The sequence below is a fragment of the Leucoraja erinacea genome, chromosome 5 (assembly GCF_028641065.1).
Source record: "Leucoraja erinacea ecotype New England chromosome 5, Leri_hhj_1, whole genome shotgun sequence".
In the NCBI taxonomy this organism is placed as follows: Eukaryota; Metazoa; Chordata; class Chondrichthyes; order Rajiformes; family Rajidae; genus Leucoraja; species Leucoraja erinaceus.
Genome location: NC_073381.1, coordinates 54,569,308 through 54,595,244, shown reverse-complemented (window position 1 = coordinate 54,595,244; position 25,937 = coordinate 54,569,308). Strand labels below are relative to the sequence as shown.

General features: G+C 43.1%; 1 protein-coding gene across 4 annotated transcripts in view; it reads right to left on the bottom strand.

The window, feature by feature from the left end:
• The window catches only part of ptprk (protein tyrosine phosphatase receptor type K), a 570,756-nt gene that overhangs the window by 333,435 nt on the left and 211,384 nt on the right, over positions 1–25,937 (bottom strand). For all 4 annotated transcript variants that reach the window (XM_055635637.1, XM_055635639.1, XM_055635640.1 and 1 more), the window contains exons 4-6: positions 14,821–14,902; positions 10,893–11,008; positions 7,693–7,867 (exon numbers count right to left, since the gene is read on the bottom strand). In XM_055635637.1, the coding sequence (XP_055491612.1) occupies positions 7,693–7,867; positions 10,893–11,008; positions 14,821–14,902 (373 nt within the window). The remainder of the gene's footprint in view (positions 1–7,692; positions 7,868–10,892; positions 11,009–14,820; positions 14,903–25,937) is intronic.

Sequence of the window (25,937 nt, the reverse complement as noted above, 5' to 3'; positions counted from 1 at the left end):
CGTCGCATTTCTTCTCTTCTCTTCTATCTTGGTTGGATGTGCAGCCGCTGACAACATGAGGCAGCCGGAGACAGAACTAAGCAGGTGAAAAACACGGGGAGGACCACAATGAGGCCAAACATCTAGGACGGGGTTCGGCAACCGAATCCGAAACCGACAGCAACCCGAAAAAACGCAGGGTTTTGTTTCAATTTGTTGTCGCGGGGTGGGGGCAGGCGAGCCGACCTGAGAACTGCAGCCAGTCCCTGGGACGCGAGCTGATCTGGGATCTGCAGCCAGTCCCGGGGCACACAGAATGCCAACTTGATCATTATGGACAAATTGGGCCAGCCACGTACAGGTTGTATAACTCTGACTCTGCATAGGCTCAGAATTACCATTGATCTGAATGGGCTCAGAATTACCAATTAAGCAAAATTGCCCCCACTTTCCCCATTTTGATTCTTGAGATTAATTATCCCTTTGCTCTGTTAACAGCGTTAAAGTACTTATGAGGTAGAGTCAGGAAAGGGAATTTTTTTTTTTTTTTTTAGTTTGCTTTAATTTGTTAGTTGATTGTTAGTTGACTGCCATAATTTCTGAAATGGTCTTAAAGTAACAACTTTTATAAAGCAGTAATAAGTGATTTTTGTCCAAACAATTGGAACTTGTATAAAATGTTTGCATTATTAGGAGGGCCGCCAACTCTCACGCATTGAGCCTCACACATTTCACAAAATTCTCACGCTCTCACGCTGATCATAAATTTCTCACGCTCAAAAATATGCAGGTACTGGTCCATCTGTCCACACCCCATGGAGTTTTAACCCCGGCCCGGAGCCAGGAGCGGACCGGGTGAGTGGGGGCGTCGATTCCGCATCCTGAGCACGACCCCTGGGTCACTGACCCTCACCTCCCCCTGACCCCAGCTGGACAAGGAGCACCTGGGCCAGCCCGCATTCCCGGGAGGGGGGGTGGAGGGAAATGCTCCCCGGGCATTGCCAAGTCTCCGATCACTCCGGATGTTGTCTCCGCTTCACTGACACACACTCACACACGCACTGGCACACACAAGGTTTAAAGGGATATAGGCCATATGCTGATAAATGGGATTAGTTTAGATGGGGCATCTTGATCTGCATGAACAAATTGGGATGAAGGGTCTGTTTCCATGCTGTAAGACTATGACACATTGTAGAAAGGGTGCAATTGCTCTGGAGAGGATCCAGGGGCGATTTATGAAGATGTTGGCAGGGCAGGAATTTTTTTTTTCATTTTGAAGAAAGATTTGTTAACTGGGATTGTATTCTCTGCAGCAACGGAGGTGAAGGAAAAACTTAGTTGAGGTGATTAATATTTTGAGAATAGGACCAATGCAAATTTGCAGATGACACAAAGCTGGGTGGCAGTGTGAACTGTGAGGAGGATGCTATGAGAATTCAGGGTGACTTGGACAGGTTGGGGGAGTGGGCAGGTGCATGGCAGATGAAGTTTAATGAAGAAAAAATGTGAGGTTATCCACTTTGGTAGCAAAACCAGGAAGGCAGATTACCATCTAGATGGCGTCAAGTTGGGAAAAGGGGAAGTACAACGGGATCTGGAGGTCCTTGTACATCAGTCTATGAAAGTAAGCATGCAGGTGCAGCAGCAGGCAGTGAAGAAAGCGAATGGCATGTTGGCCTTTATAACAAGAGGAATGGAATATAGGAGCAAAGAGGTCCTTCTGCAGTTGTACAGAGCCCTAGTGAGACCACACCTGGAGTATTGTGTGCATTTTTGGTCCCATAATTTGAGAAAGGACATTCTTGCTATTGAGGGAGTGCAGCGTAGGTTTACAAGGTTAATTCCCAGGATGGCGGGACTGTCATATGCTGAGAGAATGGAGCAGCTGGGCTTGTACACTCTGGAGTTTAGAAGGATGAGAGGATATCTCATTGAAACATATAAGATTGTTAAAGGTATGGACATGCTAGAGGCAGGAAACATGTTCCCGATGTTGGGGGAGTCCAGAACCAGGGGCCACAGTTTAGGAATAAGGAGTAAGCCATTTAGAATGGAGACGAGGAAACATTTTTTCGCACAGAGAGTGGTGAGTCTGTGGAATTCTCTGCGGGTTCTCTAGATGCTTTCAATAGAGAGCTAGATAGGGCTCTTAAAAATAGCGGAGTCAGGGATATGGGGAGAAGACAGGAATGGGGTACTGATTGGGGATGATCAGCCATGATCACATTAAATGGCGGTGCTGGTTCGAAGGGCCAAATGGCCTACTCCTGCACCTATTGTCTAATGAAAGTGACTATGTGGACGTGAAAAACAAAAAAAAAAGTAATCAATATACTGTAGATGCTGGAAATTTGCGTTCTATCAAATCCAAAATGTTCTGTTAAAGGGTCTCCAACCTGAAACATTAAATGTTTGTGAAAAATAAATGTTCCATCTGTTGCACATGGCTGGGCTTCAGGCTCCAGATTTTGCCTGTTGCACATTATTCCAAGTATATAAAGATTAGTTTTGCTTTAAGTAACTGAGAGGTTGGAACTACTTTATTTACAGATGAATAACTTCACTGCAGAAGAGCTTTAGCTCCAAGGTACATGGTTTTAACGTTACTTTCCAGATATTGTGAGCCCATCAAGATACTTTCATACCAATAAGATTTTGGCAAATACAAGACAAGTTTCATAACCCAAAATGATCTGTTGTAATATAAAACTTATGGCTTAGAGTACGCTGCTTGATCTAGTTTTTATTTCCTCCAGCACTATGCATGCAAGATCAATGCTCTGGAACACGAGACGTCAGTGCAATTTTTTTGTTTGTTACACACAAAAGCAAAATTGCTTTAAGCATCTCCTGTCACAGTCTGTTAGGAGGAATAGTCACTAATAAAGTGCTGCCCTTTGGTCATCTTGACAATGGGCAATGCTATGCCACCTCTTATTAAATGTAATCCATATCAGTGGACCCAAATTTCTTTTAAAATTATCATCTTCTGACTCTGTATAGCAGGATGTCACTTTTATAGCACCACTGAGATATCTGACCTGTCAGTGCAGTTAATTTTCAGCTTAGTCTCAACACCAGGGTTCCTTGGCCTTGGGGTATTTTTTACTACACTAACAAGATTTATTTTACAGTTATTCAGATCAGCAAGGAGCTGTTATATAGCTGTTGAGACGAAAACCAACTAAGACACACACGTCTTTATTATATAGCAGATTTAAGCATTTGTTTCAAAATTTCCAATTTTATGCTGAAGTTATTTAATTAGGTTACTGCATCATACAATCAGGATAAGCTTTCATTCCATTTCACCAGGTTTGCCCAAGAAAAACTTGCTGCCTTCCTATGCCCCAGGGGTAGATGTTACTGACATGGGAAGTATACAAAGGAGTGAAGCAGACATAATAAAACTGAAAATAAATTGCCACTGTTGTTGCCTAAAGGGCAACCTCGATAATTGCTTATTGTCTCTGGATGCAATCATTGATTACCCAAAGCTGTAGTTTAAGTGAATGTGTCGTGCTGGTAAGCATTAAAAAACAATCTCTGAATACACTTTGGTTGGCATTTCTTATAACTAAAAATACTTTTATATCCTTTAAATATGCTGCATCTTCCTGAGCAGAATAAAAGCTTAGCTATGGAACCTAGCTGAATTGAATCTGGAAAAAGCGTATATACATGCAACCTTGTGCTATTATAGAAAAGCGATGTTACATGTTGTTCCCAATTTCCATGATTTGCAAATTCGTAGAAATCACACCATTAGGTGTGATTGTTTTAAAAGAGTGACTAATAAGGAATAATGCAAACTTCAAAAATCCATATGCTCTGCCGGAAGCCCCATTGTAATGAAGGTGCTTCATCTGACCAGCTAAATTTAAGTATTCAACAAAACAAGGCTGGCGTAGGCCATGGAGGCCACATCTTAATAGCATGTTACGCTCTGGTATATAGTTCAAATATAGTAGTACAATGTAACCTCCAGATACATCACCAGAATTTCAAAGGTGCTTTTGATAACTCCTCAATCAGTCATTATTGTCCACCCACTCTCTCACATAGACTGAATTAATTTGAATGCAACCAAGCAGGTGTGGCAGATCCAATTTGCAATCAAGTTCCTCACAAAGGGATATAGCACATCCTTAATGTCAAGAGACTCTCACAGTCCCTTAGCTACCAGTCATTTAATATCACCGATGGCGACACATACTGAAATAGAAGTATAGATCCTGAATGAAAACCAACAAGCAATTTTATTTTAGGTTTCAAAAAACGATCCCATGCAGGGAAATAAATTGGTTGCACTTGATTTCAACTTTGCCTCAATTATTGCTTTGAACTCAGGATTCAAACTTTCCCGATTCTTGCTTTGAAACTGATGCACAGTTTTGTGCATGTGACAGGAGGCCACCAATCCATAAACGCATAGTTCAAATCTCATCTTGTCAAATTGAGACAATGGGCTGGAACAACATGTTGGAAAAAACTAATTTTCCAAGGCGAGAAATTCACCCCCCTGCCTTTCTTGAACCATGTCTAATTCCGGTGGTTCTGTGCATGGATGGATGTCTCTTAAATGTTTCAGGTCAAGAGCAACCGTGAATAGACTGAGAGTTCAAATCTTATCTTGGCAAATTGAGAAAATGGGCTTGAACAACGTGGTGGAAAAAACTCATTTTCTAGGGAGAGAAATTTGTCCTGCCTTTCTCGAACCATGGCTAATTCCGGTGGCTCTGTGCACGGATGGCTGTCTCTTAAATTTTTCAGGCTAACTGCAACCGTGAAATAAATGCTACCTTTCTAGTCTCAGTCACATGACTAATTTCTCTTTACCCAGTGAACCTTTAAGAATCCAAAATTGAGTGTTTAAGAAGCACTCTACTAAAAATGTATTTGAATATAATAGTTAACTACGAACCACTTCATAATAAAGCAGGAGCGGCTACAGTTTTGCATAATGTTTGGGGAACTGATGCGCATTTCTTGGTCTCTAGTCAAAACAATTAAAAAAAAAATAATAATGTGAAAGAGCGAATTATCAAAATGTGTTCTTTGTTAAGTCATAGGAAAAGAATGAAGATATAAACATCTTAACTATTAAGTTAAGATGGTACTTACACATGTCCTGTAGAAATGACTACAGTGAGGCTGTAAGATCTCAATGGATAGACCAAAGCATGATCCAAAACAACTTGAAATTTTGAACTCACACATGGTGATGGCAGTAGGTGGTTCACTTGCATGGTTTGTACCTCAATTGGGTTTTTTTTAGAAAATGGGTGCAAATTGCTTCATTGTGGACCAAATTGCTTGCTATGTCTAGACTCCACTAATGGAGAACACCTACACCTTGCTAAAGTATCTACGTATCTGCTCTTCCAATTCACATTGACTATTGAGAGGCCAATAATATTGTCTCATCAATCAGGGAATGATCTGGCATTGATAGTGATATTTCAGGAATCTGTAGAGTCAGGAGTGGTCCCAGATGATTGGAAAATTGCCAATATCACCCCACTGCACCAAAATGGAGCAAGGCAGAACAGTGGGAACTAGAGAACGGTTTGTCTGACTTTGGTGGTTGGTAAGATTTTAGAGTCCTTTATATAGGATGAGGTTAGGTAGTACTTAGACGTTCACGATAAAACAGGCTGAAGTCCGCATGGCTTTGTGAAGGGGTGGTCTTGCCTGACGGATTTGCTGGAATTCTTTGAAGAAGTAAATAGCAGGACAGACAAAAGAGTCAGTAGATGTTGTTTACTTAGATTTCCAGAAAGCCTTTGATAAGGTGCCACACATTAGGCTACTTAGGAAGATGAGAGCCCACGGTATCAAAGTGCAGATACTAGCATGGATAGCAGGTTGGCTGGCTGGCAGAAGACAAAGAGTGCCAATAAAAGGGGCTTTTTCTGGTTGGCTGCTACTGACTAGTGGAGTTCTGCACAGGTCGGTGCTGGGGCAGCTATTCTTTACGTTGTATATTAATGATTTGGACGAGTGAATTGAAGGCTTGGTGGAAAAGTTTGCAGATGATAGGTGGAGGGACAGGTAGTGTAGAGAAAGCCGGAACTCTGCAGAAGGTTGGGAGAGTGGGCAGAGAAATGGCAGATGGAATATAGTGTGGCAAAGTGTGTGGTCATGAATTTTGGTAGTAGGAATAAAGGTGTAGACTAAATGGGGTGAGAATCCAGAAATTGGAGGGCAAAGGGACAGGAGGGCTGGTGCAGGATTTCCAAAAAAGATAATCTTCAAATCGATTCGGTAGAAAAGAAAGCCAACTCAATGCTATCATTTATTTCACGAGGGCCTGTATACAAAAACAGGGATGTAATGTTGAGGCTTGATAAGGTGCTGGTAAGGCCGCATTTGAAATATTGTGAGCAATTTTGGACGCCATATCTGAGGAAGGATGTGCTGGCTCTGGAGAGGGTCCAGAGGAGGTCTCCAAGAATGATCCCTGGAATGAGTAGATGAACCTATGATGAGCATCTGTCGGCACTTGGCCTGCATTCAATGGAGTTTAGAATAATGATGGGGGACCTCATTGAAACATACAGAATAGTGAAAGGCTTGGATAGAGTGGATGTGGAGAGGATGTTTCCACTTGTCGGAGAATCTAGAACTAGTCATAGCCGCAGAATTAAAGGACGTTCTTTTAGGAAGGAGATGAGGAGAAATTCAGAGGGTGGTGAATCTATGGAATTATTTTCCACAGAAGGCTGTGGAGGCCAAGTCAGTGGATATTTTGGGGGCAGACATAGATAGATTCTTGATTAGTGCAGGTGTCAGAGATTATGGAGAGAAAGCAGGAGATTGGGGTTAGGAGGGAGGGATAGATCAGCAATGATTGAATGGCGGCAAAGACTTGATGGGCCGAATGTCCTAATTCTACTCCTATTCCTTATGATCCCCCAACAATATCCTCTCTGAACTCTGTAGGTATGTCCTCCCTGATCAAAACGGAAACCCCCAGTCTTCTCTTGCCTGCAACTCTTTCATGCCTGGAGTATCTATACCATGAAATATTGAGCCAGTAGTGCTACCCTTCTGCCCAGAAGCGATCCCAATGAACTAGAAACCTGAAACCCGACCCCTGCACCAACCCCTTAGCCACAGATTAATTTGGCCTATATTTCTATTTGTGCCCTCACTTGCATGTGGCACTGGGAGTAATCCAGATATTACCATCTGCTTTTTAATCTCTTTCCTCACTCCCAATATTCGCACCACAGAACATTATCAATTTTCTTAGGTGTGTTGTTGGCTCCAGTGTGCACAACAGCAACCTCTGGCTTCTCTCCTCCCGCTTGAGACCGTTCTGTATCTGCTCTGTGCTATCCTGCACCAGGAAGGCCACACACCATCCTGGAGTTCTGTTTGCTGACACAGCATCTTCTATCTGTGCCCTGAACTATCAAGTCTCCTATCACAGTAGCCCTGCCAGATTTCATCCTACTCCGCTAGGCCTCAGAGCCTGGCCTGGTGCCAATTTCTTTTCAAATGAAGAGATCAAAGAACATTCACTTCCGACTGTTTAGAAAATCCAAGCCCAACACGGCTAGGTCTCCCTTCTATGCACAGTTCGTCCACCTATCTGCCATCATGCCTGCTAATAGAATCACTAAATTTAAGTAACTTTACACTTTTCAAAATAATTTATTGAGTCAACAGATATACTCTATAAATTGTGGCACCAAACAATACCTCGAACAATGAGCTCAGCAAAATTCGATACACCGGAGCCTCTATCTGACTGGGTCACACAGCGGTACAAATCCCGTTCATCCGTTTTCACTTCTTTCAATTTAAAGGATGCAGCAAACCGCCTGTGATTTATATTCTTCGTTAGAGCAACTGGGATGTCGTCCCCATTGCGCCTCTGCGGGGGAAAAAAATGAAATTGTTAGTTACCGTTTTAGAACCTGGATCTGAGTAGATGATTAAAATTCAAACACTCAGAAAACCTTTAGTTTTGAAGACATAGTCAGCTACACAAATTGCTTAGATATTTTATATAATAGATATTCCACAACCTAGTGTTTAAACAGGTGTGACAAACCATCACAGGCACTAATGGAAGTTTGCCACTTTAGGTAACGGCTGACCTAATCTCAGGTATAACATGAAGAAGCAGCTGACTCAGAAGTACTCAAGTAGATGTAGTCAATGCTATGAAAATTTCAGATCAATACATGGATGTACAACATACCATCCCAGCTCCCTATGAAAATAATTATCTTTCAGTTCAAAAATTCTGTGTTTAAAGGTTCATCACAATTTTTAACTGTGAACATTTGTACACAAAACGGGGGAAGCAGCTTTCAGACATTTGTGTTAGAAGAGTTGGAAAGGTACCTCAAATTAAGAATAGGCACAGAAATTTAGTTTATTGTTTCATGGCGTTTCAATCATATTTGAGAAAGGAAGAGCGAAATTTATATTATACTAGACCAAGTGCAGACCCGTTGGGTCTGTTCCCCCAACGTGCGGTTGTGGGGGGGATATATAATAAGAAAATATATTTTATTCATATTATTAATTTGCTCCTTTTACTCCATAACCACCCTGAGAAAAGACATTTTTTATACAGAGAGTGGTGAATCTCTGGAATTCTCTGCCACAGAATGTAGTTGAGGCCAGTTCATTAGCTATATTTAAGAGGGAGTTAGATGTGGCCCTTGTGGCTAAAGGGATCAGGAGGTATGGAGAGAAGGCAGGTACAGGATACTGAGTTGGATGATCAGCCATGATCATATTGAATGGCGGTGCAGGCTCAAAGGGCCGAATGGCCTACTCCTGCACCTATTTTCTATGTTTCTATAATTTCCGCCACCTCCAAATGGATCCCACCACTCGCCACATTTTCCCGTATCCACCCCTTTCAGCCTTCCGCAGAGACCGTTACCTCCGCAACTCCCTGGTTAACTCATCCCTTCCCACCCAAACCACCCTCTCCAGGTACCTTCCCCTGCAACTGCAAAATATGCACTTACATGATCTCCCAGTTACTGGACACTTTAATTCTCCTTCCCATTCCTACACAGACCTTTCTGTCCTCAGTCTCCTCCATTGTCAGAGTGAGGCTGCACGCAAATTGGGGGAACAGTTTCTCATATTTCCCTTGGGCAGCTTACAGCCCAGTGGTATGAATATTGATTTATCTCACTCCAGGTAGCCCCGGCATTCCCTCGCTCTCTATCCCTTCCCCCCCCCACCCCCCCCTCATCTCATTTTCACCCTACAAACAGCTGTTTCCTTTATCATCGTAACTTTTTTGCATATCTTTCATTCATTGTTCTTTATCTCTCCACATCACCATCTATATCTCTCGTTTCCCTTATCCCTAACCAGTCTGAAAAAGGGTCTCGACCTGAAACATCACCCATTCCTTCTCTCCAGAGATGCTGCCTGTCCCGCTGAGTTCAGCTTTTTATGTCTATCCTCTTGTACAACATCTCATAATTCTAACTCTGCTTCAGAGAGCATTACATCAAATACATCAGAAAAGACATATTTTTTAAACAATATGGTCAGCTGCATGAATTGCTGAGATATTCTACATAATGGATATTCCCCCGGCCCAGTGTTTAAACAGCTGTGACAAAACGGCATGGAGGTCTAGCAGTCGAGCTACTGCCTTGCAGCGCCAATGTGCCGAGTTCGATCCTGACTACGGGTGCTCTCTTTACGGAGTTTTTAATGTTCTCCCCAAGACCTGCTTGGATTTTCTCCGAGATCTTCGGTTTTCTCCCACACTCCAAAGGCATACAGGTGTAGGTAACTTGGCATGAATGCAAATTCTCCCTAGTGTAGGATAGTGTTAATGTGCGGAGATTGCTGGTCGGTGCGGACTCGGTGGACCGAAGGGCCTGTTTCCGTTTCCAGCCTGTATTTCTAAACTAAAAAAACCATCACAGGCATTAATGCAAGTTTGCCACATTAGATGCCGGTTGACCTAATCATGGGTACAATATGATGAAGCAGCAGCCTCAGAAATACTCAAGTAGGATGCATTCAATGCTATAAAAATTATAGACTAATACATGAATGCATGAAACATCATCCCATCTCCTTCTCAAAATATTTCCCTTTCAATTCCAAAAATCCTATATTTTAGGATGCAAGATTCCTCACAGCTTTTATGCAAAGTTTATACAAGGCATATTGTATTTTCAAGTGGAGACACAAGAAATTGCAGATGCTGGAATTTTGAGCAAATAAAAAACACGCTGCTGGAGGAACTCGGGCAACGTCTGTGGAGAGAAGCGGATAGAGGAAGTTTGAGTTCTGGACTCTTAGAGTAATACAATGTGGAAACAGGTCCTTCGGCCCAATGTGCCTAATAAAATCAGCTTTGATGCAGGCATGCTCTACAGCAGCCTTCCTCATTAGAACAATTCCAGTAATGTATCTCTTGAACTGCGCATCAGTTGGCTGTATCTTTCACATCAGTGGGAAGTACTAATCAATTGTGTGTACTTCAACTTTATCAATAGAATTTATACATGGGGTTGACAATAACCACTCCCCTTGTAGTAATTTACATAGTCATGATTGATTCTGCCTCTGGTTTTCTGAAGCCAACAGTCACTTGGGTCTCATTATTAAACCTGAAACAATGTTGCTGCAGGGTAATGTTCCAAGTGTGACCTACTCTGTGTGTTAAACTATGTCCCAGATTGCAGATTCACTGAATGTTTGCATGTAAATCATAATTTTATTAAAAATCAAATTGCATGACTTTAAACTTCAATGAACGTAGAACCTGAAAAATAATATTTTTTCCCCCAATATATAGATTGAGAAAGCCAGTCTTGCATGAAAATTGTTTGACTTTTTTTTTCTATTTTTGACAGAATGAATTATTACAAGACAGATGGGAATATAGTACTGCCAGATCTCACCTGCAGCCACAGCTTGTTATTCACTGTATCCCTGCCTGTAGCGATGCACTGAAATGTAGCATTTTGTCCTGCATTTACTTCCACATCTCCAAGTCGCAAAAAATGAGGAGATTTGTCTGCAAAACATAAACATTTTGACATGTCTATGACAAAAGTTAATTAATTTAGCGCTGAGCTTAGTAGAATGCTGGATGTGCCAGTATATTGCAGTCACACATATGGTTTCATTTTAAGATGTAAAATTTTACCTTCTTCTTCCATCTCCGCAACATCGCCAAACTCAGACCCTCTCTCACACCTCCCGCTGCTGAAAGACTCATCCATGCCATCATCTCCTCCTGACTGGACTACTGCAACTCACTTCTCCATGGCATCAGCTCCACCTACATCAACCGACTCCAACTGGTCCAGAACGCAGCCGCCCGACTCATCACCCACACCAAATCCTGGCATCACATCACTCCAGTCCTCAAACAACTTCACTGGCTTCCCATCTCACACCGGATCACCTACAAAATCCTTCTCCTCACCTACAAAGCCCTCCACCATCTGGCCCCCCCATATCTCACTGACCTCCTCTCCCCCTACCAACCATCATGGTCCCTCTGCTCCACATCAGCTGGTCTCCTCTCCATCCACAAGTCCAACCTCCGCAGTTTTGGGGACAGAACCTTCTCCAGGGCAGGTCCCAGGCTCTGGAACTCCCTCCCCCAAATGATCCGCAATTCCGTGTCCCTCACCATCTTCCAGTCCCGCCTCAAGACCCATCTCTTCACCTCTGCCTATCCTTAGCCCCACGTCCCCCTCCCTTTTCATATGTGCATTAATTGCCTCATATTGTGTTTTGTATTGAATTCTGTCTTTACTTTGTGTACTAGTCATGTCTCTACTATTTATTTCATTCCCCTTACATGTTTTTCCTCTACCTGCTATTTTTTTGTAAGGTGTCCTTGAGACTCTTGAAAGGCGCCCATAAATAAAATGTATTATTATTTATTATTAAAATACTCAACAGTGATTAGGTAAGACAATAATAACAATTGTTTCTTAATTTGCTAGCAAATTATCTTTGCAGCAACAGAACCACTTGTAATGTTAAGTTTTTGAACTGAGCAATTAACTGTGTTTTTCATTTCATTGATGCTGCCTGGACCCAATGTACTCTACTTTCATTTCAATTAAAATTATTATTTTTTTTTTAATACTTTTTTATTAGAGGCATCTGCAGAACATAATCCAAACCAGTACAGACATTGTTTAACAGTTACATATTAAGTATCCAGGATTCAAGGGACCCAGTTACCAAAGTAGCGGGATCCTCCTTTATTGATGGAGAACAATTCCTCAACTCAGATTTGTAACAAAGGTATTTTGAATTTATACCAGACGTAGCTACAAAAAGTCCCAAGTCATCTCCCTTATTTGGAAAAACATTTATTTTCACGCAGTTTGCAAAACAAGGTAATTTGCCCCACAATGTGTCTACATCGTCCATCAAACACTTATAATACTAATCCCATTTTCCAGCATTCGGCTTGTAGTTTACCAAGCCTCTGCAATTCAATTTAAAAAAATCTAAATACTGAGAATCTAAATTGTGAGAATGCTTGCATTTTACAACCCTTCAGACTGTTCCATCCTTACTAGCTTGACATATGCTCTGTCTACCAGACTGACACAGCTTCTTTTTATATTTGGATGGTCTTCGCCTCCTAGTGTCCTCAATTCCACTGAAGTTTGTTTAAACACTCCCCAACAACACTTGCAAACCCCCCATACAAGCTTTGGTTCAATCCTCCAGTCCACCTTCCCAGGAAGGATTTCCAGTAATCAAAAATCTAAAGCTTGTCCTACAGTGCCATCTTTTCAGCCACACATTCTATCTTCCTATTTTTATCATTGCTACCATGAGACACTGCAAATTCTTCTTCTTCATCTACTACTTGGGTCCATAATTTTAAGTTGCAGGACCTCATAACCTTGATGTTAATCGCACCAATGTGAACCATGCCCTCTGTGTTTTTATTATCCTCTTATAAATAACCATTGCAACTATTCTATGATGTCTTTGCTCCTAACACCAAGCAGGCAATGTATCATCCTGGATTAATATCTATAATTGCAGAAATGTCTGCATTTTCCATCTATGCAGGGCATGCCACTATCATTGTCACTGGACTCGCTCTCTTCCACCAATCCCAACCACTGTTCATTTACCAGCAGGGTAATCACTGTTAAAAATGTTCTGTCTACAAAATCTAATGAAGCAGTGCTTCTAGCTGGTTCTCAAGCTAGTGGCACAATTTGCAGATGTGGGCATTAAGATCATAAATGTTATTTAGAAGTTCTAATAAGTTGCAAGTTATACCAAAGATAGGAGGTGTATTCACATGGGAGATTAAGCAACAAATCATAGTCTTAGGGAATTGACTAAATTATAAATTAATAGATACAGAATTTTAATTCTGTGACTATTGTGTTTTCAAAGTAAAGAAAATAGCAGAGAAAAGACCACAGAAAGGGGAAGGTTGGAAAGAGTTGTAAAGACTGAATTTGCGATGGATATTTACAAAAGCACCACATTCATTCGTGTTTAGAAAAGCATGTTCTAATTAGAGGAATCAATTTCTCAAATTATTGAATGTTTATTAAATTTGACAAGGTGCTACTGACAAATTGAGTACATAACAGTTTTCAGTAAGCTAACTTGGAACTGGTGAACAACATTTTTCAAAATGTAATTGAGTTATTTTTTCATTTAAAAAAGTAATCTGGCATAAGCAGATATTTTAGTTTCATATTAATTTTTTGTTGAATTGAAATATGGTTCAAAATGCAAAATAAGTCAACATTTGCCTTCATCAACATGTAACTGTATCTGCTATGATCATGGTTCTATCTATATCATTTTGAATTAAGGCATTTATGCTGAAGAGAAAATGAATTTATGTTGCAGAGAAAATATAAAAGTCCCACTTGTAAAGATAGGAACGTCCAGTGGTTTGATAGCTGATTGCTGCATTATAATAATATTTTGGACTTAAAATTACCCTCTGTCAGAGAGAGGCAAGGGAAATATTTAGAAATTAATATCTGCTTGTTTATGAATTGTATGTGCAGTATGAAAATGGTCTAGATTTTCTGCCACACTTTTTACTTGCTCCCATCTGCAGTGGCCGCGGAGCGTTTTTGAAAGTGGGGGGGGGCTGAGCGATCACTGACCACCAGCCTCGCCCGGTTCCGCGGCCCATGGTCTCATGATCTGTCCTTATCATTTTAGAAACATAGAAAATTAGGTGCAGGAGTAGGTCATTCGGCCCTTCCAGTGATCATGGCTAATCATCTAAAATTAGTACCCCAGAAGTATTTTTAGAATTACTTCACATTTCCAAACCTTAAACATTGGGTCCTCCAGTTTATGGAGAATATAAGGTTAGGTGCAGAATATATGTGAATCGGCAAAGATAATGAGCTACAGACCAGGTGTAGGTAAATGGGATAGCACAGATTGACAGCTTATGGTCAGCATGACAAAAATGTATCAATTTAATTTTAAAAGAATGGCTTATATTCACTGGAATTTAGAAGGATGAAAGGGAATCTTATAGAAACATATAAGATTCTTAAGGGATTAGACAGGCTAGATGCAGGAAAAATGGTCCCGATGTTGGATGTATTCAAGAGCGAGTTAAATATAGTTCTTAGGGCTAACGGAATCAAGGGATATGGGGAGAAAGCAGGAACGGGGTACTGATATGGATGATCAATCATGATCATATTGAATGGTGGTGCTGGCTCGAAGAGCCGAATGGCCTACTCCTGCACCTATTTTCTATTGAATATCCAAATTAATGCCAGTTTTCAGTCAAAATTCTAACTTCATTCTTCCCTGTATCTGAACAGCAGCATTTTAAAAATATGTACTAACCACATGGGTAGCTCAGCACCTGGATGTCATCAATGGCAATATATCCTCTTTGCTCGCGAGACACTTCTGCTTCAAAGATCACCTGTAAAAACAATCAATACATTTGTTTTAGTAAAAAAAACATACACCTCCCCACATCAACCCCCAAATTCTGACATACATCAAGACACAATCCTATTGCCACTGAGATGGTGGTGATTGATGCATTAACACTTGAGCTGGTGCAGATCCTATGGTGAAGGTTCTTTCAGAGTTACTGAGTAGGAAATAGAGGATGTACTTCCTGCGGCAGCTGAGAAAACACAATCTGCCACAGGCAATGATGGTCCAATCCTATACTGCCATAGTAGGGTCTGACCTCACCTTCTCCTTCATGGTCTGGTTTGGCTCAGCCACCAAGCACGACATCTGCAGCGTCTGCAGCGAACCGTTCGATCAGCCGAGAAGGTTGTTGGCTGCAACCTTCCCCTCATTGACGAACTGTAAGGGCCAGGAAGCGAGTGGGTAAGATCATCTCTGAACCCTCTCACCCTGGCCACAAGCACTTCCCTCTGGAAGGCAACTCCGGACTGTCAAAGCTGCCACAGCCAGACATAAAAACAGCTTTTTTTCCACGAGCAGTAGCTCTACTCAATAACCAAAAGTCTGTGGCCTCCTTTTGCTCTGGTATTTTATTTCATTCACATGTTTAAACTGTAATGTTTTATTCTTAATGTTTTAATGTTTTATGGTTTATTATTAACGGTTTACTGTATGTCATGTTGTTACTTGTGCGCGGAGCATCAAGGCAAATTCCTTGTCTGTGTAGATACTTGGTGAATAAACTTATTCACTCATTCACTCTAAAGTTAAACCCAGTGATGAAGATTGATCTCCAGGAGATTCTTGGAGTTCTACCAACAAGATACAATTTGGGTCCGACACACAAAATCAGCAGAAATCCTGCAGTCCCCTTAAATTGAGACCAATTTCTTGCCTGACTTCACTGTGATTTATTGGTGAAACAATGTCAAGACCTGTTCAAAGACAATTACAGTTGGGCATGAGGCCAGTTGTGTCGTCAATGAAGGCACATTAGAAAGGTAATTTCACATTTTGAATTCTAATGTAATTTGAACTTTGTTTCACTGCATCAGCAGGTATGTGGCCATATATGCAGCCGCCAGTCTGAGATCTGGACTAAACTTGATCAGGAATACACAAGAAACAGTAGTGTGTGGCATGTTCCATACTCCAATCAGTTCTTCATTCCACTGAAAATTTAGTTTGCACCACTGGCAGAAATAAGGGGGCAGATTATTATCTCAATGTGGTTAGGTTAGGCAAGGGGAGGTGCAGCGAGACCTGGGCGTCCTTGTACACCAGTCACTGAAAGTTGGCGTGCAGGTACAGCAGGCAGTGAAGAAAGCTAATGGAATATTGCCCTTCATAACAAGAGGATTTCACTATAGGAGTAAAGAGGTTATTCTGCAGTTGTATAGGGCTCTGGCGAGACCACATCTGGAGTATTGTGTCCAGTTTTGGTCTCCGAATTTGAGGAAGGACATCCTTGTGATTGAGGCAGTGCAGATTAGGTTCACAAGATTGATCCCTGGGATGGCGGGACTGTCATATGAGGAAAGATTGAGAAGACTAGGCTTGTATTCACTGGAGTTTAGAAGGATGAGGGGGAATCTTATAGAAACATATAAAATTATAAAGGGACTGGACAAGCTTGATGCAGGAAAAATGTTCCCAATGTTGGACGAGTCCAGAACCAGGGGCCACAGTCTTAGAATAAAGGGGAAGCCATTTAAGACTGAGGTGAGAAAATACTTTTTCATCTAGAGAGTTGTGAATTTGTGGAATTCTCTGCCACAGAGGGCAGTGGAGGCCGTCACTGGATGGATTTAAGAGAGAATTAGATAAAGCTCTAGGGGTTAGTGGAATCAAGGGATATGGGGAGAAGGCAGGCACGTGTTATTGATTGGGGACGATCAGCCATGATCACAATGAATGGCTGTGCTGGCTCGAAGGGCTGAATGGCCTCCTCCTGCACCTATTTTCTACGTTTCTATGTTTCTATGGAAAATTTGCATTTTATTCTCAGTACATCCACTAATGGAACCATGAGCCCATAACAATGTGGAACAGAGGAAGCGAATGTGAAGAGTTTTTACTAATTATGCTGTCCTACAATTTTTAACTTTTAAACAAAATATCTGACTTACAAAAAATAATTGCTCATTTAGATTGACCCTTGAGAAACACGAGTTATGCTACAGCACAGAATGCTCAATGCATCTATTTACTGTTATCATAAATAATAAAAACTGTGGCAGAATTCTTTAGGGAAATCTTAATTGTTGTCTGTAGCTCGGGAATAACATGAATATTAGTTTAAACTGTGTAATTACCAATATATTATTTCCCAGCAAGCAAGTGAAAATTATTTTTCAGTGAAACTGATTTAACGATTATGACACTGCTTCAACTGCATGTAAATATTAACAGTAACATTGTCTGCAATGTGAACAAACTGGAACACAAACCTGAACACAGAATTAAACCCTTCCAAGGTTAACAGTGTCACAGATTGGTTTAGAAATTGTGACAGAACTGAACATCACAGAAGATGTCAACCAAACATTGATCGATTGATTCAATGCCTTTTCAAATCTGATGTAGGTATCAATTCTTTTGCATTAAATTGGAAAAAAAGTATTAATTGAAGCTGCTATATGTACGTTTCTTAAAGATTCAAAAACATTAAGGAAACTACTGTTTTCTCAATGACTGCAATATGATTTTATAGTCGCAAGGAACTGCAACCGCAAGGTGACTCGTTGCCTTGTCAAACACATTTCATTGTACCGTTGACCCTGTGTTAAACTACATATGACAAATAAAACTGAACTGAACTGAACAAACGCAAGGTACTGCAGATACTGATTTACAAAAAGATACAAAGTGTTGGAGGAACTCGGCAGATCAGGCAGCAATTTTGGAGGAAATGGACAGATGGTGTTTCAGGTTGGGACACTTTTTCAGACTGAATGTGGTAGGGATGAGAAAGATAGAAAGAAGGTAAGTGCTGGGCGAATACAGGTGAAGGGGGTGGGGGAGAGGAAAGGGGATTGTTTGGCAAATGGCTGGACAAAGATAAAAATGAAGGATAAAGAGTTAGATAGAGGAGGAGTGAATAGTGCAGCCAGAGAAAGAAATATGGGCAGAAAGGGATGGGGGGAGGGGAGAGAGGGGCAAAGGGAAAGTGATAAATGGGTGCATATCCGGGTAGGGCACAGTGAAAGAGCAGGAGAAAAGGAAGAGAGGTTAAGGGATGTGTTTGTAGGTTAGTTACCGAGAATTGGAGAACCATTGGGTTGTAAGCTACCCAAGCGGAATACGAGGTGCTGTTCCTCCAGTTTGGCCTCACTCTGGTAATGGAGGCAACTCATAACAGATAGGTTAGTGTGGGTAGGGAATTAAATTTGTTAGCATCTGGGAGATCCAGGATGCCTTGGTTGACTGAGTGCGAGTGTCTGGTGAAAATGCTTGTGGTTGAGAATGAAGCAGAAGAGAAAAGGACAGAGGGGATTATTGTCTACAAAATAAAAGAGCGTCTTTTTAGGTTAAGTTTATGTTTAATAATGAGCAATTTAAGAAAAATGTATATACAACCAATTCATTCATGGCTTATCATTTATCATATCTCTCTCTCTCTCTCTCTCTCTCTCTCGCATAAGACGGCTCTTATATTTGAAGTACCAGTGACTTTGATAGATTTAAACATTGATTTTTGGAGTTCCCTACAGAGATGTCACTGATTTTCAACAAGTTGAACAGTCACCAAAATGCACAATCTACTGAAATTGGTGAAAATATCATTAACAATATTGAATTCTAAAAAAGTTTTCAATTCATGCGGATTGTAGATTGTCATCTCGAGGACTTAAAAATATTGACACCAAAAAAAGTGAGTCATTGTAAATAGTTGTTTTTTAGATTGAAGGCTGCACGACAGCCTGTGCATGAATAGACAATCACTGCCTTTGTGAAGGATAGCAAGTTCATGGAGGGGTACATGGATAATCTGGAGTAGGTCAGAGTTAAGAAGAAGGAGACGATGGATGTCTTTGAATGCACAGGGGTCGATAAATAGAGAGGCACGAAACTGAGGATGCTAGAATATTGATCAAAACACAAGACAAGCTCAAAGCGTTCATTGCACGCGTTGATAGGGAGAACACTGATATGTCTTCCCGGGCCCCCATAGTATTACAATCTCAGTTACAGGTGCCGATGTCAGAAGATCCTTTAGGAGGGTGAACCCTCAGAATGCGTCTGGACCTGATGGTATGCCTGGTCGGCTTCTCAAAATCTGTATGGACCAACTGCCTAGAGTTTATGCGGGCATTTTTAACCTCCCATGACAGGGGTCTGAGGTTCCCACCTGCTTTAAAAGGGTTTTAATAATACGAGTGTTCAACATGAGTAAGGTGACATGCCTCAATGAACCAGGCCTGGGAGAGAAAATACTCAATTTGTTGTGGGTCCAGGTTCTTGCTGACGTAGGAATTCGATGTCACTCGGTGTGGACGACCAGTGGGGGCCCTGGTCCAATCTCTCTCTCTCTCCCTCACTCACCCCTCTCCCCGCACACCCACACGGCAATGGCGTCCAATCTACCCACCCTCCCCGGGTGAATGGCTGCGACCGTCCTTCTCCTCCGCTGCGGTAACTCACCCTCACGGCCCTCTCGGAGGAGATCTTCTCCACTAGCTCGCCGAAACTCATGGTGCCCACTGTGATGAACACTGACTCCATCCATCCCAGTGGACCGGCCTGGTTGCGAAAGCAAGCAGGCAGGCAGGCAGGTGGGCAGCGCGGGGATGGGCCGAGCAGCAGCAGCGGGAGGGAGAGTGGTGGAAGAAGGGAAATAGAGGGAGAGGAGGGGGGAGTGGAGGATGTAGGTAGTGGGAATAGGGGGAGAGGAGGGCAGTGGAAGAGGTCAGGAGAAATAGTGGGAAGGATAGGGGGAGGTGAGGAGTGGGGGATAGAGGGATAGGAGGGGTGTAGGGATGGGAGAGGAGTTATGGAGGGAGGGAGGGAGTGACTGAAGATAGGGGAAACGAGAGGGAGGAATTGGTGGAGGGAAGAGAAAGAAGAGGGAGGGTGAAGAGGAGGGGGAGGGAGTGCTGGGGGATGAGGGGAAATGAGCCATGCCTGTGCATTTGGAGGCTATGCGTGAGTGGTGGAATATTATGTTGGGGGAGCAGACCCAACGGGTCTGTACTTAGTCTACTACATAGATTAATTTTCCAATCCAATCCTAACAGTTTATAATATAATGCAGTTTTTTGGAAGCTGAAATCTGTTTGCAGTTCACATAAACTGAGCACGTCTATTGAACCGTAAAAAGAGATGAATAAGTAACTCAGTACATCAAAACTCAAATCTGATGACCGCACACTGATCACTATGTCAATCATTCCCAACACAAGGGCAAAGCGTACTTTGAAGTAAAACAACACATCCCAAGTCATTCTTTTTCATTACCGAGAATGAAAATATTAAGAATTATATACTTTTATGCAATCCAGATCAATGAAGCAAAAAGCATTTTACCAACTGGAATGCCAGTTTTTCAACTGCAAATCGAAACAAGCATGACAGTGCTCTTAATGGGATAAAGAACTATTGTCAAAGATTACCAGTCAGATTTCCACTGCATGCAAATGATTAGGAGGGCAAATATATCTCCTTATGCCTGATTTTTATTTGACATGCTTGCATGCCTGACTAAGATAAATGTTAAATGTTATTCAGTTTCATGATTTTCTGATGCAGTAACATAAATGATTCATCTTCACCATTCTTCTGATCTGAGTCTATACGTGACAAAAAGTAAGCAAATCTGCCTTAGCAGGAGGTTCGATTGCAAAAGTTCATTTTTATGCTGTGAAAGAGCACAACGTGCAAATTCCAAACTGAAAGCTACAAGGCTTTACTCTTGAAATCAGAGTGAACCAAAATCCACTGCATAGTACTGCTTTACAAAAAAAGTCGTAACTTGGCCAATTACTGCATTTGTTGAACCCTGAATGGTACTCAAGTGTGTCAAACCCTGTCACTGTCACCAAGTAGGACTGATCCATGAAAAAGATGTGGCTAAAATACAGAGCATCCCAATCCCGGATAAAGTTCTGACTCTGCAAATGCTGAAAGCTAACCTGAAACCACTAAAATAAAATCAGGATGAAATAAATTAAATTGAAATAAAAAACACCTAATTATTATTAAAATTGCTTGATAATCTAGCAATTTATATAACCATATAACAATTACAGCACGGAAACAGGCCATCTCGACCCTTCTAGTCCGTGCCGAACACGTATTCTTCCCTAGTCCCATATACCTGCGCGCAGACCAGAACAATTTAACAATGTTCAATATTAGTTTTAAAGTTAATATGTTATTGAAATTTCTATTTGGGTTCATCATGACTAGCGACATTGGTTCTATCTGTTTAAGAAAGAACTGCAGATGCTGGAAAAATAGAAGGTAGATATAAATGCTGGAGAAACGCAGCTGGTGCGGCAGCATCTATGGAGTGAAGGAAATAGGTGACGTTTCAGGTCGAGACCCTTCTTCAGATTGATGTGTGGGGCGGGGGGGGGGGGTGAGAAGAAAGGAGGAGGTGGAGACAGTAGGCTATGGCAGAGCTGGGAAGGGGAGGGAAAGGAGGGAGAAAGCAAGGAATACCTGAAATTGGAGAAGTCAATGTTCATACCGCTGGGGTGTTAACTACCCAAGCAAAATATGATGTGCTGCTCCTCCAATTTGCGGTGGGACTCACTCTGGCCATGGAGGCGGCCCAGGACAGAAAGGTCAGATTCGGAATGGGAGGGGGAGTTGAAGGACTGATCCACCGGGAGATCAGGTTGGTTATTGCGAACCGAGCGGAGGTGTTGGGCAAAGCGATCGCCAAGCCTGCGCTTGGTCTCACCGATGTAGAGCAGTTGACACCTAGAGCAGTGGATGCAATAGATGAGGTTGGAGGAGGTGCAGGTGAACCTCAGCCTCACCTGGAAAGACTGCTTGGGTCCTTGAATGGAGTCGAGGGGGGGAGGTAAAGCGACAAGTGTAGCATTTCCTGCGGTTGCAAGGGAAGTGCCAGGAAAGGGGGTGGTTTGGTTGGGAAGTGATGAATTGACCTAGGAGTTATGGAGGGAGCGGTTTATTTGGAAAGCCGAAAGGGGAGGAGATGTGAAGATGTGGCCAGTGGTGGGATCCCGTTGGAGGCGGCAAAAATGTCTGAGGATTACCTGTTGCATGTGCCGGCCGGTAGGGTGGAAGGTAAGGACAAGGGGAACTCTGTCCTTGTTACGAGTGGGGGGGGGGATGGGGAGTGAGAGCAGAGCTACGGGATATAGAGGCGACCCTGGTGAGAGCCCCATCTATAGTCGAAGAGGGGAACCCCCATTCCCTAATGAATGAGGACATCTCTGATGCCCTGGTGTGGAACACCTCATCCTGGGTGCAGATGCGGCGTAGACAGAGGAATTGGCAGTAGGGGATGGAGTCCTTACAGGAAGCAGGGTGGGAAGAAGTGTAGTCCAGATAGCCATGGGAGTCAGTGGGTTTGTAGTAGATGTCGGTCAGTAGTTTGTTACCTGCAATGGTGTTAGTGAGGTCTAGAAACGGTAGAGAGATGTCGGAAATGGTCCAGTTAATTTGAGTGCCGGATGGAATGTTAGTGGTGAAATGGATGAAGTCAGTGAGTTCTGCATGGGTGCAGGAGGTAGCACTAATGCAGTCGTCAATGTAGCGGTGGTAGAGTTCGGGGATAGGGCCACGGTACGCCTCGAAGAAGGTTTGTTCGACGCACCCTACAAAGAGGCAGACATAGTTAGGGCCCTTTATAACATGAGGAATCAAATATAAGAGCAAAGAGGTCCTTCTGCAGTTGTACAGAGCCATAGTGAGACCACACCTGGAGTATTGTGTGCAGTTTTGGTCCCCTAATTTGAGGAAGGACATTCTTGCGATTGAGGGAGTGCAGTGTAGGTTTACAAGGTTAATTTCCGGGATGGCGGGACTGTCATATGCTGAGAGAATGGAGCAGCTGGGCTTGTACACTGGAGTTTAGAAGTATGAGAGGGGATCTCATTGAAACATATAAGATTGTTAAGGGCTTGGACACACTAGAGGCAGGAAACATGTTCCCGATGTTTGGGGAGTCCAGAACCAGGGGCCCCAGTTTAAGAATAAGGAGTAAGCCATTTAGAACGGAGATGAGGAAACACTTTTTCTCATAGAGAGTGGTGAGTGTGGAATTTTCTGCCTCAGAGGGCGGTGGAGGCAGGTTCTCTGGATGCTTTCAAGAGAGAGCTAGATAGGGCTCTTAAAAATAGCAGAATCAGGGGATATGGGGAGGAGGCAGGAACGGGGTACTGATTGGGGATGATCAGCCATGATCACATTGAATGGCGGTGCTGGCTCAAAGGGCCAAATGGCCTACTCCTGAACCTATTGTCTATTGTCTATTGACCCATGCGGGTGCCCATAGCTACGCCTTGTATATGGAGGAAATGGGATAAGTCAAAGGAAAGTTGTTGAGGATAAGGACCAACTCCGCTAGGTGGAGGATAATATTGGTAGATGGGGATTGGTTGGTTCTGCAGTCGAGGAAAAAAAAAGGAGGGGTTTAAGACCTTCCTAGAACAAGAACGTAGAAACTATGGGTCTGCCAGGACAGTCAGGTTTGTGAATTTTGGGGAGAAGGTAAAATCAGGCCTTGCGGGGGAACGATGAGGTTGGAGGCTTGGGAGGGCAGGGAGCCAGAAGTGATGAAGCTAGTGATGGTGGTAGAGATAATGGCCTGGTGCTCGGCTGTGGGGTCATAGTCCAAAGATAAGTAAGAGGAGGTGTCTAATAGTTGGCGCCTGGCCTCAGACCGGTCGAGGTCAGCCCGCCTTCCTTGTCGGCACCTCCATTGTCAGCAGGTTTGATCACCCAGTCTGGGTTGTTGCAGAGTGAGTGGAGGGCTGTACATTCAGTGGGGGCAAGGTTAGAGTGAGAAAGGGGAGAGGAAAAGTTGAGGCGGTTGATGTACAGCCGGCAGTTTAAAATAAAACGGTCTAAAGCCGGTAGATGGCCATGAGGGGCAGTCCAAGGGGAGGGAGTCCGTTGGAGACGGGAGAAGGGGTCATCACTAGGGGGTGAGGACTCCTGCCCATGGAAAAACACTTGGATGCGGAGACGATGGAAGAAGAACTCCACATCGTGGCGGACACGGAACTCATTGAGGTGGGGACGGAGGGGAACAAAGGTGAGGCCTCTGCTGAGGACAGACTGTTCGGTATCAGAGAGGGGGAGTTCAGAGGGGATGGTGAACACACGGCAAGGATGGAGGTTGGGGCCGGAGGAAGGCAGGTGAGTGGACGGAGGCCGAGGCGATGTCTGATAGAGGGGTGGTGGGTGGTCAGGAAGGAGGGGGATATGAGGACTATAGTGTGGGTGGGAAGGAGCTGGGGTCATATGGTACAGCGGGGAAGTGGAAGACTCAGTGGAACACCCAGTGAGGTTCCCAGTGTGTGGGGGAGGGAGCATTAGGACCCAGCACTGTCAGACCTCGTGGTGTGAGATTCTGCAACATGAAGATTTCAGGCCCGGTGCTGAGCCTAGGACTCGGGTAAGGCGACGGCTGTGGCCTGCTGGTGGGCAGTGAAGTAGCAAGGGTCGGTAGAGTCACTGGTGGAGGCCCGCGGGGTGTGGAGTGGTCGATTGGGTAGTTTACACCCCAGCGGTATGAACATTGACTTCTTCAATTTCAGGTAGTCCTTCCTTTCTCCCTCCTTCCCCTCCCCTTTCCAGCTCTCCCGTAGCCTACTGTCTCCGCCTCTGCCTTTCTTCTTCCCGCGCTCCCCCCCCCCCCCCCCCCCCCCCCCCCCCCCACCCGGGCCCCCATATCAGTCTTAAGAAGCGTCTCGATCCGAAACGTCCCCCTTTCCTTCGCTCCATAGATGCTGCCTCACCAGCTTCTATCTGGTCATTTATTTTGCACACACAATACACTACTTCCCATGCAAGCTCGATGATGAATTGCAGTAATCTATAACTGCAAGAAATGCAGTTGGAGCTTGGAGGCTATCAGTAACTTAGTAAAAATAACAAGAATAAGAACACATCAGTGAGATGTACAGGGAGAATAAGATTCAGGTATTGAAAATGTTACATGGCAAGTCTTTGAAAAGTAAATCTTGGAAGTGCACAATGACATGAAACCGTTGTGTCAGAAAAAAAGTTATTAAAAAAACAGTTGCCATCTATTCACAATTGCAGTCGTAAGAAATTGGGTGGGTTTAAAGTTCCTTTTTACTGACCTTGACTGATTTGAGGTTCTAAGTCACTGATACTTTGCGAAGAATTTATAACAAGGGAACCTGTAGGTGGCATAACATGCTAACTAGACCACGCTCAGCAAAATAGCACAACCACCAGTGCAGCAGCCTATGCAACTCGAATGTACAAGAAAGATTAAAAAACGGTATCATGATGTCAAGATAATAACCTAACTCAGCAAGACAAAAGTATTGGTTGTTGGCCGAAGGGAGTGAAGGGGTGAACACAATCTTGTTCTCATCAACAATTCAGCTGTAGAGATGGCCAACAGCTTCAAATTCTCTGGCATCCACATCATGTGCAATCGAACCCGAACCCTTCACACTGATGTGATCAAGAAAGCGGGTTTTTCTTAGGCATTTAAAAGATTTAGCTTGTCCACACGGATTCTCTTGAACTTCGTTTAGTTTAGAGATACAGCAAGGAAACAGGCCCTTCGGTCCACGCCAACAATCTCCAATGCACATTAGTTCCAAGTTATAATTCTCATCTATTCCCAAAACACGAGGCGCAATTTACAGTGGACAATTAACTTACAAACCTGCATGTCTTTGGGTTGTAGGAGGGAACCCACAAAGTCACAGGAAGAATGTGCAAACTCCACATGGATAGCACCCAAGGTCAGGATCGAGCCTGGGTCTCTGGTGCTGTGGGGAAGCAGCTCTACCAACTTACTGTGTCACCAAACTTCTACTGATGTATTATAGACATTATTCGCATGGATGCATCTC